The following is a 19,715-nucleotide window of genomic DNA, read 5'->3' on the forward strand; positions in this document are numbered from 1 at the left end:
AAAGTTGGTGTCTCCCATGGCACAGGAGCAGACAAGGGGAACTGGACCGTCTTTTGGGAAGAGAGAAGCAGGGTGGGCAAGGATGGCAATGGAAAAGGGGCCTGTGTTCATGGCCTCTGAACCTCATGAGCTGAAAGGGCTTGTTGGCATCTCTGATACCTCCACCACAAGTTCCATTGGTTTCACATGCCCCTCTCAGCTCAGTTCACAGGAGGGATCTGTGAGACCTTGCGGGGGGCTTCCCACCAACCCACCCCGAGCTCTCCTGTGCTTGTGGGTGGGTGCCTTTGGGGTGAGGCCAGTGCCTGCCCATGGAGGCAGGAGAAGGGCACCCACATCATGCCGAGGGTTCAGGTTGGTGGGCATCAGGCAAAAGGTGAGGTTATCACACTGTGTGTGAAGAGGCCCAAAGAGCTCAGAGTGTGCCCATCCATCACTTGGGAAAGGAGGCTTGGGGAGCTTGGATGGAGCATGCCTGGATATTGTTTGGGTACAGGAGTCCGGGGAGCTCAGTGTGTCCATTCACCATTTAGGCACAGGGACTCGGGCAGCTCAGAGAATGCCCGGGGATCGTTTGGACACAGAAAGTCGAAAAGAAAAAAAACGAAATAAGGAAAGAAAACATACAGGTTCCACCGAGATTTGAACTCGGATCGCTGGATTCAGAGTCCAGAGTGCTAACCATTACACCATGGAACCACTCTACCGCCAGCCTCTCCCGGCCACCCCTAGTCCCTTCCACAGCACTCCCGCCGCAGCGCGCCGCTCCCTCCAGGGGGTGCCGGGGGGTGTCGGTGCTCAGGGGCCCTGAGGGGCGGGCGGGACCCCCTCTCGCTTTAACCCCGGCGAGGGCGCGGCCGCAGCGCTGCCCCGGGCGCGGTCGTCCGGCGGCGCCGCTGCCCCGGAAGCGCCTGTGGGCGGGCAGGCGGAGCGTGGAGGGCGGAAGCGCTGCGGCGGCTGCAGGGAGGGTTCGGCTCCGCTCCGCTCCCGGTCCCGCTCCTCCGCCACCCGCCATGGGCACCCGCGACGACGAGTACGATTATCTCTTCAAAGGTGAGGCGGGCAGGGCCCTGCGGGCGGGCGGGAGAGCGGCGGGACCCGCGGGCGCGGCCGGGGCCGCTCCCTGACGCGGGGCCCGGCGGGCGGGGGGAGCGCTCCGGGCATCGCCGGGCCCCGCTCGGGTGTCCCTCCTTCACCCCACAGTGTCAGCTTTGGGCAGGGTTTGGCAGCGGGGATTTGGGCATTTGGTCTCAGGGCTGGTCCGAGGCTGCCCCGAGCACAGGCTGAGGCGGCGGCCGGTCTGCGGGGTGGCGAGCAAAGATCGCCAGGAAGGATGCCCAGGGCTGATAAGGACTCATCAAGGTTGATAACAACCTTCTCCAGCTGTTAAATAGAGCTATAGCGTGGGTGAGATATGCTCAGCGTTGGTAGATGATGCACTAATTAATAAAGTAGTACGACTTGCTGCCTTCTGTGTTCAGAGCCCTTGGCGAGGAGTGGAATGTCCCTGCTGTTCCACACCCAGAGATCATAAAGTCCTCATAGAATCATGGACTGGTTTGGGTGGGAAGGGACCTTAAAGATCATCGCATTCCACCCCCTGCCATGGGCAGGGACACCTTCCACTAGACCAGGCTGCTCCAAGCCCTATCCAGCCTGGCCTTGATCTGTCCTGGCTCCCACAGGGAAGGGCAAGAATACCTTGTTTTCCAGGGCTGATGTCCCTCCAGTCTGCAATACAGCAGCAAGTTGAGTTAAAACCTTCTAGGTTGTGGTTGAATCCTCAATTTTCACTCCCTGCAGGGTAAAATACCAGCCTGCTGGACAGGTTCGTGTAGCCCGCTGTGAAATGTGTACAGAAGTGCTGATGTTTTGAAAGTTCACTATCCCATAATGTGATATTAAAATAAACCCCACTGAAAAAGCTAGCAAAGTAGTGTAAAAAAGTAGTTGTTTGTTGTGATGTGGTATTGTAAATTTGAATTTAGGATTTAGAGCATTACTTGTTATGTTGTAAGGGTTAGAGACCCTGTGCTTGTCATCTCAAAGGTAAAGGAAAACATCGATGTTTTTTCCTGTATCCTTAAGCTCCTGTAATAACTTTGAGGAATTACATTATTTTTGTTGTTGGCTGTTTTATCCAATTGCGTGTGGAAAGTGGCATTATTTCTACCTATAAATCAGTCATCTGTGCTGCTATGGAAATCAAATCAGGAAGTTCCAGAATGGGATCTTTTCTCAGCCTGCAGCACTGGCAAGGACCTTGCTGACCACTGGTTTAATGGCATTAGGCAATGTTATTGTAGGTACTTGTGTACAGGTTATCAAAGCCATTGAATTACCCTTGTTCATGCAGTTCTGTCAGTGGGCTTGTAATTAATGTTTTAGCTGTGAAGGCCTGGGAATATCAGTGACATGGAGTTTGTTGGGAGAGCTGCTACCTTTCATTAGATCTGCTTCCATTTATAATTGGGAAAAAATAGAGTTGGGATCCACTTATAGGGAGAAGTGCAAAGCTGGTTTAATTGAGATTGCCTTTGCTAAAGCTTCTTCTGTTTAGCTTGGTTTATAGAAACTGTTGGGATTGCAGGGAATGCTGTGAAAATGCTATTATGAAGATGAATGATTTGGGTTTTGCCAGGCTAAAGTGGACTGCAGGAAGTTGATGCAATGTCACTTAAGTGGGGTAAATGTGGCAGCTGAAATAACATAAAAATGCAGAGTAGTACAAATTGTGGAAACTTTTGTAACTTCCCAGAGATGATGGTGGTTCTAAACAAGCTGCCACCACTCTGGAATGATCTGGAAATTATTGCAAGTAGGTCTCTGAACCGAATGTCTCCTTGCCAGGCATTGGCCAAAAAGGCAAGGGGTAGGTAAATCTTTTGGAAAAGGAAACGGGGACTCAGGGGAAACGTTAAGTCAGTGTTTGAGTTTGAGACATGAGCATCTTGGGAATTGACGGGAAATGTAGGCATGACAGACATATCCATTTTGAAAGGGATTGTAGAATTAAAAAGATGGAGAATTAAAAAGATGGAGGAGGGCATCAAAATAATCAGAAAAGAGACTTAATGGATTCATAGCCCTTATACTGAATTGATGTACAACTTGATCAAAATTTAAGCAGTAAGTGATAAGGGCAAATAGGGAAAGTATCTCCTGTTTGTCATCATTTCTGTGGATATCTGTAATGCTTCTTTTATTGGGCAGCCGGTGAAATCAAAAGGACAAAGTCCCTCAGGTATGTATGCAAATTTTGGAGTGGTGCATTGCCATGCATATTATAAATGGGTTTGAAAGCCTTCATGAATTCATAGAAGCAAAAAAATCTTGTTTTGGGGCATGTCCGTGTGATGGTTACAATGGCAAGTCTGAAGGCATTGCTTATTTGAAGATGCAGGGGCTGGCTAGGACAGAGATTAGCCTGTTTGTTATAGACACCATGGTTTTTAGACGCCAGTTGTTTGTAGTCAGACTCTGGGTGTTCGCCTGTCAGGACACTTTATCCAGCAGGACACTTCTGGGTTTATGAAGGGACATGGTAGGTTGGCGGGACTGAGTTCAGAATTTGACCAGGTTAAAACAATCATGTGATGTTCTCTAGTCTGGCTGTCTTTTACTGCTCCTGGGTTGAACTGCCACGTTTCTGTTTGTGAGACTTCTGGTTTTGTCCTGTCAGCCCCTGACAGCAGATGTGTGTTGAAATCTGGCTGACTCTGCTGCTGGGTGTAAACTGAGCCCACCTGTGCTTCTGGACAATAAAATCCAGGGACCTGTTACAAAATACCCTTCTCCTGACTATGTTGCAACACTTCAGCATATAGGAAAGACTAAGCCTTGCTTGGAAAAAAACAGTTTCTGTTAAATTCTTCTTGTCCAGATTCCAGTCTTTGTATTCTTCCATAGTTTTGGGGTCTGGCTGAGAGCAGTGCCTGCAGTTCCCAGAATGGCTCCTGAGGAAACACAAGGCCTGTGAAGTCCAGTTTGTAGAAGTCTTGCTCTCATTTTAATAGGAGGAAAATATAATGGTGATATAAGGATATTACTTTATTATTTAATAAATTAAGCCTGGCTTTAGTACAGGAGCCTTTTGCTCTTTTTGATTAATGTGCTTGCAGTAGATGAGCAGTTATCAAAGGAACCCTCACTTGCAGAAGACGTTTTCTATGGACAAAGCTCAGGAAGATTATGTCTGCACCTTGGCCATCTGTAACTCTGGATCTGGGGGCAGACTCATGTCATGGACCTGACTTGTGGTGACATTCAGCTTCTTGTTAGGAAAAACTCCAGTTTCAGCTCTCTGCTTCTTTGCATCATATTCATTTCTCCAACTTCTCCCTCTGATATTGAGGAAATGCTCTGAAACTGAACCAGCTTGCTCGTTTGGGGTTTAGAAGACACATTTTTACTTGTGTGTTTAGATAAATGTGTGGTTGCATGACATCTATTGATTTGACATTGGTAGAAGCCGTTGGCTTTCATTGCCTCAGATGTGGAGGCACCTTGGTGCTGCAACAAACTGGCTGGTGCAGCCATTTACTGCAGAGGTGTTGGGAGGTGTTACTGATTGTATGGACAGGCAACCCCTGCCCCAGAGGGCCTTTGGAGTGCCAGTTCTTTTTGTGACAGAAGGTGGGTGAATAAAACAGGGCACAGCTGAGGAGGGAGGTTAACACAAGTCATGACCATGTTCGGTTTATGACCAGCTACCTACAAGGTATAGGATCGAGTAGTTTTTTTCACTTGCCCTTCAAATTCCAGCTGAAGTGGGCAGGGAGAGGTGTTCGTCAGCAGGTTCTTCTGGGGGTCATGAAGACGTGTCCAAGCTTTTTATTGATGTCCCTTAACAGCAGAATTCAGTGCACAAACAAGTTTTAGACATTGTGATTTTCTTGTGCTGGTGTACTTGTCCTAAATCATGTAATATGTGACTGGTGCAATAACTTTTACCATAGACAACACAAGCTAGTGCTGCTGGACTCTTATTTTCAACCTGTTTGGGTTGCCAATAACATATTTAATGAGATAATTAAAATATTTTTTGAAAATTTAAACTAAGAGGTTTTACAGAAACAAAAATTGTGTGAGTGAGCTGGAATGTTGGTGAAAAATTAATAACCCTTTCTTGACATAGTTCTCTAAATTGCTTCTCATGTATCTTAGGAAATTGAATTCTTATTTTGGTCTTCTACAGAAATAAAACTGGAATTAGAGAGGGAAATTTTTACAGTACTGTGGACTTCATTCTCTCTTTAAATTTTTTTTTTCTCTCCACCAGATGCTTGTATGCTTGTCTTAAATGTTTGGGGTAGTAAATGCTGTAGAAAGTCAAATGAATCAATTTAAAGGATGTGGTTACAAGTGTTGAACTGTCCCACCACTAAATCAGTCACTTGGGGCTGGGAGATCATTTCCATGACTTTCAGGTGTGTCAGTACAATTTTCCTTGGTTGTGCAGCTTCCTAAGGTGCTGCTCCTGTGAGGGGGGTCCTGCTCCAAAGCTGGTTATTGATGGATTTCAGGACTGAGTCTTGTGGCTGAACTTGCTAAGATGTTTCCTCCAGACGTTCCTCCTTCCAGTGCTGATGTAGAAATGGAATTTATGGATGATGCAAGTTGGGTGGGACAGGGGAAGTGGGAATATGGCACTGAATGAGCTGTGTGCTGATGAGGACTGTGGTCCTCCAGATGAGCTGGTATTTGGGATGTAAGGGTTTATCCTTGGGGACTTGGACTCTGGTAGAGTAAAAGTTTGCCAACATGAAGCTGAACAATTAGGTCTGATGACAGGCAGACGGAGCCGTTAAGGTGAAATTGTCAGGAGAAATAATTCCAGCTCCACATGTGTCTAGTAGAGATGGAAATACTAAAATTCTTGTCTGCATCACAGGGAGATCTCGCTTAGAATGATGTATGCAGTTCTCACTGTGATGAAAAGAAATTGAAAAACTTGTAGGGAAGGTGTTTGGGGAAATGAACGTGTTTATACGGAACCATTTGACAAGTTCGCATATTTAGCAAATACAGCAAAGCCCAGAGAAGATGTGGTTGCTTTCTGTAAATACCCCAGTGTAAACACTGCTGGGAGAAGACACTAATAAGCTAATGGAGGATGCTGGCACATGGACACCACCATCAGCTGACCACTAATTCCTTCTGAAAATCAGAAGGCAATTTCTAACCATTAGGAATGAGTTTCTGGAAGAAAAGCCCAATGAAAGGGACAATGTGCAGGAACACTTAGCTTTATCATGGCCTCGATAACGTCATTTCCCTCCCAGAAACTGTTTGCCTCGGATATTTAGTATGGGACTTGGCCATCCAGGGTCATTTCTACTACATTTCTATGCTAAGAATGTAATACATGGGAACACTGTGTAGTATAAAATATCAAAATATGGTGGCTTGATAAGGAAAGCAAAACTGAAATTAAAAACACAATCTGAGTGGCTGTTAAAGCTGTTTCAGTTCATAATTGTATTTTAAGAATGATACTTGCCCAGACTGGCAGAAATGCAGAAGGTGTGAGGAGTCTCAGGTGCCTGCTGACATTCCAAGCTGTTCTTGTGTCCAAGAGGAACTGCAGTGGCCCAATTAAGTAGAGGAAATAGCTGATTTCAAGGAGGAAGGTATTATTTTCCCCTCATAATTGGGACACATTATTCTGGTGCTGGAAACCATTCAGAACATAAGGAGTGTGGGATTCAGGCAAGGTAAGGAAAAAAACCTGGCAGAGGAATTAAAGGGATCCCTCTGTTGTTAAATGACTTGAAGGTGGGCTTTGCGCTAACTACAAAGATAGGTTTGAGACAATACTTAGCATGTATATGATGCATCTTGTTGGGAAAAGGAAATGGCAAATGTGGATTGCTTTTCTTGCTTAGAGCAACTTCTGGCCCCTGCCAGGGTTAGTGCTGGGTGATAGCAGGACTGAGCAGTACAAAGGGGGCTGTCAGCTTTTCCCTCCTAGGAACTTGTTGTGTGTCCCAGTGAATACAAACATGATGTCATCTAAACCCATGGGCTAAACCTGCCAAAACAGTGTTGAAGAAGAGACTTGCCAGTAGCAGAGGAAAGCTGTGGCCATTTGCCAGGGGTGGTGATGCAATTGGTGCCCTGTCCCCTGCACTGGGTTTACCATGATGTAGCATCTCTGTCCCAGAAGAGCTGTTCAGCAGTGACCTGGCACGTAGTAAAGCAGACTCCTGTTTGCAGTCAGCATGGGGCCTTGCCACCTACCTGCACTTGTGATCTTCCTACACAGAAGAGGTTAACAGAGGGTGCTTTCTGCAACTTGTGTGCTTGGCCAGCTGCGTGCTGAGTCAGCTGGCACGGGCAGCTGGGAAGATGTTTATTTTGATGAAGTATTCTGCACAAGGCTGTGTTTGAAGCCAACGTTTTCTGCAATTTTCATTTATGGAGGGAGTTTAAAAGGTGCTGCTCTGCCCTTCCAGTCAGAGCAAAGTCCCATCTGCCAGAATTGCTCTGCATTATTTAAACAGAAGCTGCAGAGGGCTGCAGCAGCAGATGGGAATGTTTCTGCTGCTAGACTGAGCTCCACGGGGGGTTTGTGTCACTGACTGTGTTTGGTGCTCTCATTGCTTTGTTGTACCACACAGAATCTTTAATGCTGTGTTTTGGTGTCTTAATTGTTAATGATGTGTGTTAAGCAAGTAATTGTTTTTCTCTAAATAAACAAAGACACAATGTTTTTTGTCACCTGAGTGTGCACTTTTTTGCTTGGACTGGTGTTGATTCACTGCTGAACTTCTTTATTGGCCTTTCTTCTCAAAGATTTTATCATATTTTTCTTCCCTTCATTACTGGTTTGGAACCTTATCATCATTAAGGCCATAGGATGACCCCAAGAGGCTCCTGTTCATGTGAGTCATGTTGTGAACACATTTCTGCCTCTTGGTACTGAGTTTTTAAGTAACACTTAAACTTGCACCTTTCAACTCAGCATTACAGGATATTGCAGGGAATCCTCGTGATGCTGTTTTTCCTGCAGGAACTGGACTTTGAACCTTCTATTACTCTCTCGTCAAGCATAGCTGAATCCTTCCAATTAGTTTGCTTGGCACTGGTGCTCGTATGAGTCAAACTGAGCCAGGGAATGGTGGATCCAATTCTGAGGCACAGCGATCCCCTGGCAGCATTTTTGAGCAGTTTCAAGCTCTGGCCCAATGTGTCCAGGAGCCACCGCAGCAGTGGGGGACTGTGGAAGGGCAGAGAGCTGTGGCTCAGCAAACGTTTCAAAATGGCTGGTGGGGTGATGGTGGTCTTGGGGGTTCTTTGGTTTGGTTCTCTTTTCATTCACAAATTTTTCTGCCCCAGTGGGGAACCTCTCTTCTGCAAAGGCATGAGGAGTGTAAAGTGAAAGCAGAGTGTGCTGCTTGCCCTGTGTTTTGGACTTCTTCAGCAAAGCAGATTTCAGTTATGTGGTTGTAGGGTTTTATTTTTGTTTATAGTTCTAGTATTGTTTAAGGAAATGTAACTGGTCACCAATGTTTGCAGTGACAGCCATGTATATTCTTCCACACTGGGCAAAGGAGGTTGGAATATAACCAATAAAAGTCAAGTCTTAACATCTGTTCAAAATACTGGTGAATGTGGCAGCTCTGGTTTTCCAGAAATATTGAGACTTGGACAGCAAATGCATGACAAGGATGGTGGTGTTGCCATTTTTTCCTTCATGCTTCATTCTTTCAAAGAAGTATTTCTTGCATGTGATTTTCAATGTGTCATTTACCTCTGGAGTCTGATTCTGATATGATTTTTGTCTTGTAGTTGTACTTATTGGAGACTCTGGAGTAGGGAAGAGCAACCTTCTGTCTCGATTCACTCGCAATGAGTTTAACTTGGAAAGCAAGAGCACCATTGGTGTGGAGTTTGCAACGAGGAGCATCCAGGTCGATGGGAAGACAATAAAAGCTCAAATCTGGGATACAGCGGGGCAGGAGCGATACCGAGCCATAACCTCAGCGTAAGTGGAGCCTGGGTGGCTGAGGAGCAGCTTGGGCTGAGGAGGGCAGTTTTAGCCCCTTCAATTCCTTACCAACTGCAAACAGGGGTGTTTGTGTTTTGTCAGGTAATACCCACAATAATGTGGTGGTGGGAAGGTTAAATATTATTCAGCCCAGAAACTCGATCTGATGTGTTCCTGCACAGACCTATTTACTTTGCAGTGCTCTCGTGACATGTAACTGGGGGCATTTCAAGTTTAGAATGCAAGAACTTTGAGAGACTCATTTCCATGGAAGCGAATGATAAAGGAATATCAGTGTTCCTGGTCATTTTATCAGTGGTAACCTGAGAGCAGAAGCCTTCCTGTAGCAGCCAGGAAAGACTGCGCACTTGTGTGCTTGTTTAATTGTTAAAAACCAGCATAGCAAAAGCTGTATTTCAGTAGAGCTGGAGGGAATTGTGGGGTGGGAGAACACAGCCTGTTTCCTTTTGAATGCATTACTGTGGCTCTCACTCGAAAGGAGACCAGCTGGGGCCTTTTGTAAAGGGAGTAGATCATGCTGACATTTTTATGACCCAGTGAGTCACTCTACAGTCTCCTTATCACTCTGGGCTGTGCCCGTGCTGCACCCACAGTGATGGGTGGGGGAGAATTTTCAAGAGTGGATCAGAGGTGGAAGGTGACTATTGCACAGTCTCCTGTAACCTCACTGTGTCTGGCTGGCTGTCCCCTTGTCCCAGGTACTACCGTGGAGCCGTGGGGGCACTGCTGGTGTACGACATTGCCAAGCACCTCACATACGAGAACGTGGAGCGGTGGCTGAAGGAGCTCCGGGACCATGCCGACAGCAACATCGTCATCATGCTTGTGGGCAACAAGAGCGACCTGCGCCACCTCAGAGCTGTCCCCACGGACGAGGCCAGAGCTTTCGCAGGTTGGGCAACTCAGAGGAATTTCCTGCTGCTGTCGGGGATTTGCCTACCTTGCTTGGAGAGGGTGTGGGTAGGAGAAAGAAACCTGCTGCTGCTCATGTTCCTCAGTGTCACATTCAGTCAGAAAGAGGACCTTGTAGAACATGCATGTCATTTCAAGAACCAGCCAGAGGCACCTGAACATTTTAATCCAGATTTATTCTCTTGCCTGGGCACTGTTTGTGTTGCAGAAACTGCCTCTGGCTTTAGGTTTGAGTTTCTTGTGTGGTGGTAGCTTTGCCTTCTGTATCCCAACTAATCTGCAGCCCTACGCAGGTGCCTGTGGCTGAACACTTTCATTAAACTGGCTTTCTGACTTTTGTTATGTAATTGAGATCTGTGAACAGTAGTTCTAGTTTCTGTAAGCCTTGTTTTAGGCCCAGTTTCTTTAATCCAGGAGTGGAGCTGGGTTCCTCGCATTAAAGTTTGCCGTAGCTCCACTGGCAGAGTTTATGGCCAGTGAGGATCCCTGCCTGCAGCTAGAGGAGTGTCATTCCCCCTGCTGCTCCATCTCCATTAAATAAGCTTCTGTGATGTATTAGAAGGTGGGAGGTGGAGAAACTTGATGAGGTTAAAGAAAATCTAGGAAACTTTCTCATGCAGTTCTTGAAACTGCAACAGATTATCCCTTTCAGTGATGCACGAACCTGTGCGGTAAAGTAACACAGCCCTGGGCTGATCCCTGTGCTTGGGAGTGGGTGTAAATTCTAATGTTGGTGTTGGGTGGTGTCACTTTCAGATCACGTAAGGGGGAAAACCCCACAACTTTGTTTTCCTTTCTCTTGATACCTGGGTGTCTCATCAGGAACGCTACAAATATCATCTGGTACAGAAGCTTTTCCAGATGGGAAACAGATATGTGCTGTACCTCTCTAATTATAGTATTTCTGTCCACACAGAGAAGAATGGTTTGTCATTTATTGAGACATCTGCTTTAGACTCTACAAATGTGGAAGCAGCTTTCCAGACTATTCTGACAGGTGAGTCATCCAGGGCTTTGTGCTTCAAGGGGGAAGGGCAGAAGGGTGCTCAGATATGATGCAAATAGGCATTTCTTTGCCTATAAAGTGTTTAAAATGTTGCTATTTAATCATTCTTCATTAGCAATAAGATTTGGAGTCCAATGTCAAAGTGTCACAGTTGAAAGGCCAGCCTTGAACTGGGGAATGAATCCTTGTTCACTTTGATCTGCCCCAGGACTGTAGTCAGCCTGGTTTGTGTTGCAGTTTCCGTCTTCCATTACAGGGAGTGCCCAGGCGAGGGAATTGTCTCATGCTGGCATCAAGTGACGGCAGCCATTGTTTATCAGAGGAGAAGTCAGTCCAGTTTGTTTCCATCTTTAATGGTGACTGTAGCAGTTGCCAAGGAAAAAGGGATGAAAGAGCAGAGATCCTTCCTTTGAGACACAGTGACTCCTGAGCTGCAGGAGTTGCTATTGCATTTAGTAGCCTGGACTTTTGGCCTGTGACAGCAGTCAGTGCTGCAGTTTTTATGCTCTGTGGATAAAGTACTTCCTGTTTGTTTAAAGCCTTGTTTAGGTAGGCAAAACTTGTTAAGGCTGAGACACTCGACTACAACAATTTGGGGAACCTTAGCTTAACCCTGGTTTATAAAGGTGGAGTAGTTCACAGATTGGTGTGGAAATCACTCACTGTCACGAGGCTTTTGTATTTCTGTTAGCTGTAGTCAGGGCACAGTGGGACACTGGCCTCTGGTTTTGGAGCTTTCATCATTCCCAGCTTTGGCAAATGCTCTAGTCTGAGTTTTCAAAACAGATATCTGAGACACTCCTCTGTTTGCTGTGTCTCTGTTCTAGGTGTGCCAGGCAGTCTCTTGTTTTCTCCAACTGCCTCCAATGTGTTTTGCAGTTGCAAATTTAAAGTCCCACCTTCCCAGTTGTAGCATGTGCCAGGCTACATTATGTGCTTGGTATAAGCAGTGACCCCACTTCTAAACTGTCTGTAAATCAGATCTTGTTGCTGTGACATTGACACCTAGTTAGTTCTAAATTTTGTTTTCCTCTTTGCCACCTAATTTAGACATTCTTTTAAAAACACACCAAAAAGGTCCTGGTAGCCATAGTAGAACATGCAGATGAGGATAGAACTAGGAGGTTATTTACTGTAGTAAAAGTATAAATCCTGTAGCATTTCTTCAGTTGTTTGAAATGCTTTATGGACAGCCTGGCAGTGGAGAAAGGTGTTAGGCTGCTGGGGTATTAGCTGCCTGTGTCCATCTGTTTCTTGTTTCATCCTTAGTTGTAAGAGGCCTCTGACAGTTCTGGCTGCGTTTTTACAGTGGGTTCCTAAGCAGTAGCGCTCCTGTGCGATACCAGCTAAAAGTGTGTTTGTGTTAGATGAATAAAAACCTTTTTTTTTTTTATTAAACCACGTGGTTTCCTTTTAACTTGCATGTATTCATTTGGTTGTAATTCCAATACTGCACAAATTTCTTTCAAAAAGAAAGAAGTTCTGTTAGCTTACACATTTATTCCCTACATGACAAACTGCCTGTGCCATCAGAGGGTGGATGATTAAGGAGTGGCTGAAGGCAGAGGTGTTGGGATGCTTGCTGCATTTCCTGTTTTCTTCACATACCTGAAGGCAGTCCTGTAAAAATGCACAGGAGTTTGGGCATGGATTTTTCAGGAGAAAGACACTGCTCACCTGTAACTGCTAAAACCTGAGACTTCTTCCTTTATGCCCATGTCCTTGGTAGCCCTTCTCTCAGGAACACCTTGACTTTGAGGTCAGATTTGGCCAGATGTGCTTTGTGTCATGTAGAACAAGCAGCCTTGCTGCTCCCACTCTCTGTTTGCAGAGGGCTCAGGGCTCTCAGATGCAGGTTAGTTAATTCACTTTCATACACCAGCACTAATAAAACAACATCAAATATATCAGGCAGTGTTTATTCCCTCCCAAGGTGGCTGTCAGGCTGTCATAGCCAGTGTAGACTGGTCACCTCCCAGTCTCCATCTCCTGCTGGCCCACTGTGTTCTCTAAGTGACACTGGAGAGGTGGGAAGTTTCCTGTGTGCGCTTGGCTTCCTTCAGAGCTGTGTGACACTCAAAGGAGCATGCTGTTGCCACGGGAAGCGCTTCACCTCTTGGACACAGGCTGGGCTTTCTTTATCTCTCCTCACAAGCTTCCCACAGTACCTTTTATTCCAGAAGTGAGTTTGGATTCTAATCCATGGAGGTTTGATTTTTTTTTCTGGCTTAGTATGTCTGTAAGCAGAGATGTCTGTAATGGGTGAACAGCCCATTAAAACTTGCTCTTGGTGGGCTCTGACAGATTCTCGAGGCTGTTGCTTTTCCATGGATGTCAGTGTTGCCTGCATGTTGCTGCGACAGTGTTTAGGGTGAAGAGCTCTTGGACAGGATCCTTGTGATCCTTGTTCAGAAGGGCTCAGTTCAACTGTGCTGGAAGAAACACTTGTGCTTAGTGGGCATGTGCTCTCTCCAGACAGGAGCTCCTGTTTGGGGGAGATAAAGGTGTGGTAAACAGTGCTTGAGCAGCAGGTTGGCTCCATCTGGGCTGTGACTGGCATGCTAAGGAGGGCTGTTCTGGAGCTCACTTCACAGCTGGCTTTTTCTCTTGATGACTTGCTTTGGAGGAAGGAGGGGAGCAGGCATCTGAGGAATGTGGTTTTTGGAGTCACCCTGCAGAATCCTGGCTGGTGTGTGTTTGGCAAGACTGCTTCCAAGCTCAGTGCCTGTGGGTGGAATGCTGGCTGTCCTTGGGAGCAGGAAGCTGGGGAAACCAGCAGTTGTTGCCAGCGGCTGCGAGCAGAGCTGGCTGACAGAAGGGGCAGGATGAGCTGCTGCACCAGCCCTTCTGGTATTTGCAGTGCTGGGAACTGCACCAGACACCCCAGGCTGCTCCAGAGCCTTTCCCCCAGCTGCTAGGATCTCTCCTGAAGAGGGTGTCGGGACCAAGGTCTCTAGCAGCCCCCCTTTCTTTCCAACCCTTCTGAAGCTGATCTGGTTGGGACAGTGTTGGAAGTTTGTGAAGGTGCTTCCCTTGGAGGTGTGGCAGGGTCCCTGTTAAGCTTATCCACACCTGGGTTCTCAGAGTAAGCACTTTGAATAGATGGCTTTGGCCGTGGGAAATGTGAATCCAGTGTAGTTAGCACAGCCTAACTGAGTGTGTGATCTGTTGCTACAGGTGGAATAAGGGATAAAAGCTCTTCTTTCTTCTCCCATATTATAGAGGACTTTTAGAGGGGGTGTATCATACATGTGGTGGGCTTCCTGTCCTGCTGTGGATTCCAGATGAGGTTTTGAGGACCTTTCCCATCTGTGACTTAGAGGAATGGTCCCTATCCAAATTCTTCTGTTCCAAGATGTCTAGACTGCCGGGGCTGATTGTTGTGCACACAAAAGCTGCTTTGTATCATCTGGCAAATAAGAGAGACTGGTATTATGATCCCAGCCACCCTGAGCATTCATAGCAGGATGAAGCATCCTAAAGTAAACTGGAGTCTGCCTCCATTCCCTGCCTGGCTCTGTGCTGTCTCTGTTCCCACACTGCATTCTGCTGTGGTTTCATCTCTAAGGAATCCCATTACCAAGGAAACAACATCAGAGAATTAACATCAAAAAATCGAGGGATTTCCTCCTTTGTTGTCTCTGTACACCTGAAAATGAATGGAACCCCAGTGCAGGCTGAGCAGCCAAGGCCTGGCCCAGCTCCTCCTGGGCAGCAGTGTCACTTTTTCCCAGCTCTCACAGTGCAAGGCCTGTCTCGCACAGTTCCCCATTATGCAGTGATGCATTCTGCTGAATGTGCCCTTAATAAGGTCTTAATAATAGCTCAAAGTGCTGTGTCTTCATTAAAAAGGGCACATCTTCATTAGCCCAGTGTTCTCTGGGCACAGCACTTCCAGTGCAGGCTTAGCTGCTGGGCATTTTGCCCCAGTGAGAGCAGGTTTAGGCTGTTCCCCCTCCCCTGCCACAGCAGCACAGCCCTGTGTGCTGAGTGTGCAGCTCACCAGGGAAGGGCAGGTTTTAGCATTTAGGCTGTGGCTGCACTGAGCTTTACTCTGCAAAGGGGGGAGAAGCAGCGGGGAGCAGCAAACTTGGGACTGCTGATAGTGGATTCACTTGCAGGACTGCTGGGGAGGCCGTGGAAATGGGAATCATGGGAAGATGTTCCCAGAGTCAGAAGGGGTAGATTCATTATCAGTAAGGGAATTGGTGCTGTTAAGATTATTTTTAAGGCTTTGGAGCTGTTTGCTGAGGATCTTTGCTGTCAGATGAGGCTGTTACACAGAGGGCACCCTGTGTGAGTCCTGGCTGATGGGGTGGAGGAAGTATGTGATATGTCAGGGACTTGTATGAACTTGTTCAGGAAATTCTCTGGGAAACCGAGAATTGCTGCTGCTGAAGGTGTTACCAGAGAATTCCCAGTAACAAAGGTGGCCAGAGCCTTTTCCTGTTGATGGGAACAGGCATTGCTCTGCACTGGAAGTGAACTGGCTGTCAGCCCTGAGCACGAAGCTTGTCCTGAAGGTGCAGAGCAGATCTCTCCTCTCTGCTCCTCCCACCCCATACACAGGCTCTGCTGAGCACTGCCACGGGGCCAAGTCTGCACATTCCCACACCGGGCTGCAGGTGGCTTTAAAGGTCGGGTTTCATGGTTTTCAAGTAACTTGTGAGGTTGTTTATGTATAAGGTGGTTGGAAAGAAGAGCAAGCTCAAGAAAGGGTGAAATCAGAAAATCCTTTTAACTGTTCAGCTCTTGTTTGGTTGCCTCAATGACTTGATCGGTACCTGACTGCGTATGAAAAACCCATTTTAATGTACAGTTTGTCCTGTCTGAGTCCGAGCAGGGGCTTTTTGTAAAACTGAGCTTTAGTAAGCTTTTATTTTTTTAATGTTTTTCAAATTCAGATTTGCAAGTGAGTTCCCCATGTTCTATTTTTGGTGTCCTGTATTTCCTTTCTGGGGGTGAAGTGCTACACATGCTCTACTCTCTCTGTGCCGCTGAAGTGCTGCTGTAGCTGCTCTGAGTTTACGTGCAGCACCATCAGCCATGAGAAGCCTCAGGAACAGGGCAAGGCTCTCGGTGCAGGTGTTTATCCCGTGCTCTCTAATTCCTCTTTGTTTGGAATCTCTTCATCTGGAGCCCATATTTCTCACACAGCACATTTTGTAAAGGATTTCTGTGCTGCCGAAGGGGCCGAGTCTCCCCTTTTGGGCCCAAATCAATCTTTTCTGAAGATTTAACACTGCTTGGATGATAGACATGATGGGTGTGCTCAGCGAGAAGAAATTGTCCTTGCAGTCCTATCAGGGAGAGAAATCTGGAATGGTTCCTTTTAATCCTGGTGTTGTTTGTGGATACATCAGCAAACGTGACAACTGTCCTTAAGAACCTTCAGAAGGAATGGATGGGGCACATAGTTTCTCATTCATAGCATAGAGGTTCATGAATTCTGTCCATTTACTGACTCTTATCTCAAGGGAAGTAAAACAGTTGTTAAAAAAGTAATTTCTGTTTCAAAAATATATTTTATTTTCTGTATCTAGAAAGCACCACAATTGAACTTAGTGTGGAGGCTTCATTGCATTACTTATGTAATTCCAAAGCTATGCCTGGTTTCCCCTAGGTTTAACTCTTTGATGGCATTTTGCTGGTGTGCACATATTGATCAGCTCTTTCTCCTCTTCCAGAGATCTATCGGATTGTTTCCCAGAAGCAGATGTCTGACAGACGTGAGAATGACATGTCCCCAAGCAACAACGTGGTTCCCATCCACGTCCCTCCAACCACTGAAAACAAACCAAAGATGCAGTGCTGTCAGAATATATAAATTGTCCAATCTTTCCTAAAAGGCTGTGTATATTCCCCAGGTCCGAGATTTAAATATATTTGTAATTCTCGTGGTTACATTCTTGTGTTTAGTTACTACTTATTCCTTCTCCATGAATTTCTCCATGTCTTAAACACTTTGTTTTCAGTGTTTATCAGTCTCTTACTTGGATGTGGCTGCAGTATTTTCCCAACACCGACCTGTCGGTTTGGGCTCAGTAAATTGTTTGGAACTCAACTGATCCCTTCCCAACATGATGCCCGCTAGTCAGAGCACTGACACCTTTGGAGAGCACTTGAAGACGTTATCCTGCTCCTCACAAAGCAATTATTGTCAGAGGAAAATCTCTCTGGGCAGGATAATCTTTCCTTGTCTTAAGGTGTTGCATTCTGCATCTAAAGCTCGGCGAAGCTCAGAAGTGCAATTTTATTGTAAGTTAAATGTTTTTGGCTACATCTTCAGATTGTCAAGTGAAGTTTTATAGGATATTACGGGGGAGAAAAGAGAATTTCTTGCAAACAAGCAGCAGGTTCTGGCTACCTGTGAGTGAGGTGCTGTGGTTTGGCACCTGCTGCAGAGGAGGTTGATGTGAGGCAGAGCTGCTGGGACCCCATGGAGGTGCCCCTTGTGAAGGAAGTGCCCCTTGTGAAGCGTCCCTGAGGAAGGGTCACTCCAGCTCTGGAACTTGCAGCATCTTTGTGCTGCGCGAGGCTTGGCCTCCACAGTGCTGGTGGTATCAGGATTTGAGGATGCCTTTTTTTCTTTCATGGGACACAGACTTGAAGGGTGTTGTCACGTATTACATATCACATCTATTGATGCATGCCACATATATTAATATATTCAAGTGCTTGAGTTGATGAATAAATAACTTCCACTATCTGGCCTTAGTTTTCAGTTCTGGTTGATCCAGTATTTTTAAATTATTCCAGTGATTTGCTGTTTGTTCTTCAACAAAACCCTCTGGAGTAGTTTTCTTACTGGATGTTCCTCCTGTGGTCTGTTGCTCCATACCAATCAGTCCAATCTGCTTGTTCAGGGATACATGAACTGTGCCTTCTGTCACTGCACGTCACTCGCTCTGTGCTGTTCCTAAACACACCTGACACTGGCATTGGGGGCCACAGCCACTGCATTCCCACAGGATTCAAAGGAACTCTCTGTTGTGCAAATGCTTGCAGTTATTTATGCAATTACAGGAAAGCAATTTATTGTAGAGGATGTTTCTCAAACTCTGATATGACCCACTTGGAACATCCAGATGTGGTTGGCACTTCCAGCTGCGTTCCGTTCCCAACTTTTCTGTCTCGCGGTGCTCATGATGTGTGAGGCACACGGAAGGCATTGCTGTAGTCGGTCACTTCTTGTTTTTTACTCAATTTCTCCTCCTGGTATTAGTTCTGAAGTTGCTATTTTGATCTGTTTGTAAATTACTTTGTATTTTATGCATGTACTGTACTTTGATTCATTATTTTTTTAGATTGATTTAAAATATATTAATCCACGATTCTAATAAAGAATTACAGGGGACGACTCACTGTGGTGTTGGGTGCACTTTTTGGGAGAACTGGGATTTGACCTGAAGGTTTTTACCTATGAGCTCTTGCAACAGGCAATGAGAAGGCACTGAAGTGGAAATGCCCCCGCAAAAGGAACTGAAAAGGTTGTGTAGCACAGTTGCCTTCCCTGAGAGCAGCTCTGAGCTTCCTGGGGCTGCTGCAGTTTATAGTCAGGGCACTTTGGCAGTTTCAGGAAGCTTTGAAGCTTAGAAAATTCTGTGGGTTCATTCCACTCAAACATCTGAATAACTTTTACAAACCTGTTTTTTTTCCCCATGTTGCCACCAGGAAGAAAATCCAGTGGGTGACAAACTCCTGCCTTCTGCAGCAAATGATGCAAGCTTTGGATCCCTCTGCTGTGTCCTGATGAAGAGGTGCCCATGAGCACCAGCGGGGCAGCACTGGTGGCCCTGGGGATGGGTCTGAGGGTGGGGTGTGAGCCTAGGCCCTTGCTTACTGCAGGAGCTGTTCTTGCAGTACATTTTCTGCCTAGACTGGAGCAGATTTTGGAATTAATCAATTTCCTGTGGCAGCCAAGTTCTAAATTTGTCAGCTGGAAATGCAGGATGAGTTTCACTCTGCTTCCTTTTCTCATTTCTATAAGCAGGTGACTTGACTTCACTGGCACATCAGTCTGGATTTTGTGTGGTTTTAGGCAAAACTCTTCCTCCTGCAGCAGATGGAATTTCAGTGCAGATGGTGGGAGCACAAACCACTCTGGGAGGCTGAGGACTTCTAAAGCAAAATCCAGTGGGGTCCATACAGAGAGAGAACTTCTTACGTGGGAAATCCTTTGCCTCCTGTTCTGGGGTCTGTGCTGTGTTTTCCTAAGGACTGCAGGGCCCTGGCAGCAGCTCCTGGCCTGGGCTGGGTGACACTCCTGGGACAGGAAGGTGCTTCCCAAGGTGTTTTGGGAGAGACAATGCAAGTCATTATTTCATCTGAATGCTTTCCAATGGGGGTTGTCCTGTTCAGCTGCTGATTAATCATTCTGTTCCATAATTGGCACTACTTGTGTACTGAAGTGTCTCCTCCCTGCTAATGGGAGACAACTGATGGTAACAGGCACTGCTTTGGGTTCTGGAAGGAGCTTTCTGAGATTCTGGATATTCCATATAATGCTTCAAAATGGACTTTGCTTGCTAAAAGCTTTTGCTGTCATTTACATATTTGAAAGCCTCAACTTTTAACAATTATTCAGCGAGCATCAGTGGTTCCTGTCTTTGATGGGAGTTGAGCTTCTGACTCTTAAGCAGAAAGGACATGGAATTGTTCTGATTTAAAGACATTTTTATTAAGCTGGAATTACTTATTCTATCAGTTCAGACCTGATGAATTTCCAGCCTTAAATAGCTTATTGAGTGTGGCTTGTCAAATAAGAAGATTACATGCTGGGCT

At 46.2% G+C, this 19,715-nt stretch overlaps 1 protein-coding gene and 1 non-coding gene across 2 annotated transcripts; one reads left to right on the plus strand and one right to left on the minus strand.

Moving 5' to 3' along the window:
• Positions 1-627: 627 nt before the first annotated feature.
• On the minus strand, positions 628-699 carry TRNAQ-CUG (transfer RNA glutamine (anticodon CUG)). The gene has a single exon. It is a non-coding gene; the product is annotated as a tRNA-Gln (tRNA).
• A 229-nt stretch (positions 700-928) lies between these two features.
• Positions 929-18,295, plus strand: RAB11A (RAB11A, member RAS oncogene family). Its single transcript, XM_069026191.1, has 5 exons — positions 929-1,053; positions 8,794-8,989; positions 9,712-9,905; positions 10,842-10,922; positions 16,619-18,295. Exons 1-5 carry the CDS (start codon positions 1,014-1,016, stop codon positions 16,756-16,758), a joined length of 651 nt encoding a protein of 216 aa, XP_068882292.1. The 5' UTR covers positions 929-1,013; the 3' UTR covers positions 16,759-18,295.
• Positions 18,296-19,715: the final 1,420 nt, after the last annotated feature.

This window comes from Aphelocoma coerulescens, chromosome 10, assembly GCF_041296385.1.
Source record: "Aphelocoma coerulescens isolate FSJ_1873_10779 chromosome 10, UR_Acoe_1.0, whole genome shotgun sequence".
Lineage (NCBI taxonomy): Eukaryota > Metazoa > Chordata > Aves > Passeriformes > Corvidae > Aphelocoma > Aphelocoma coerulescens.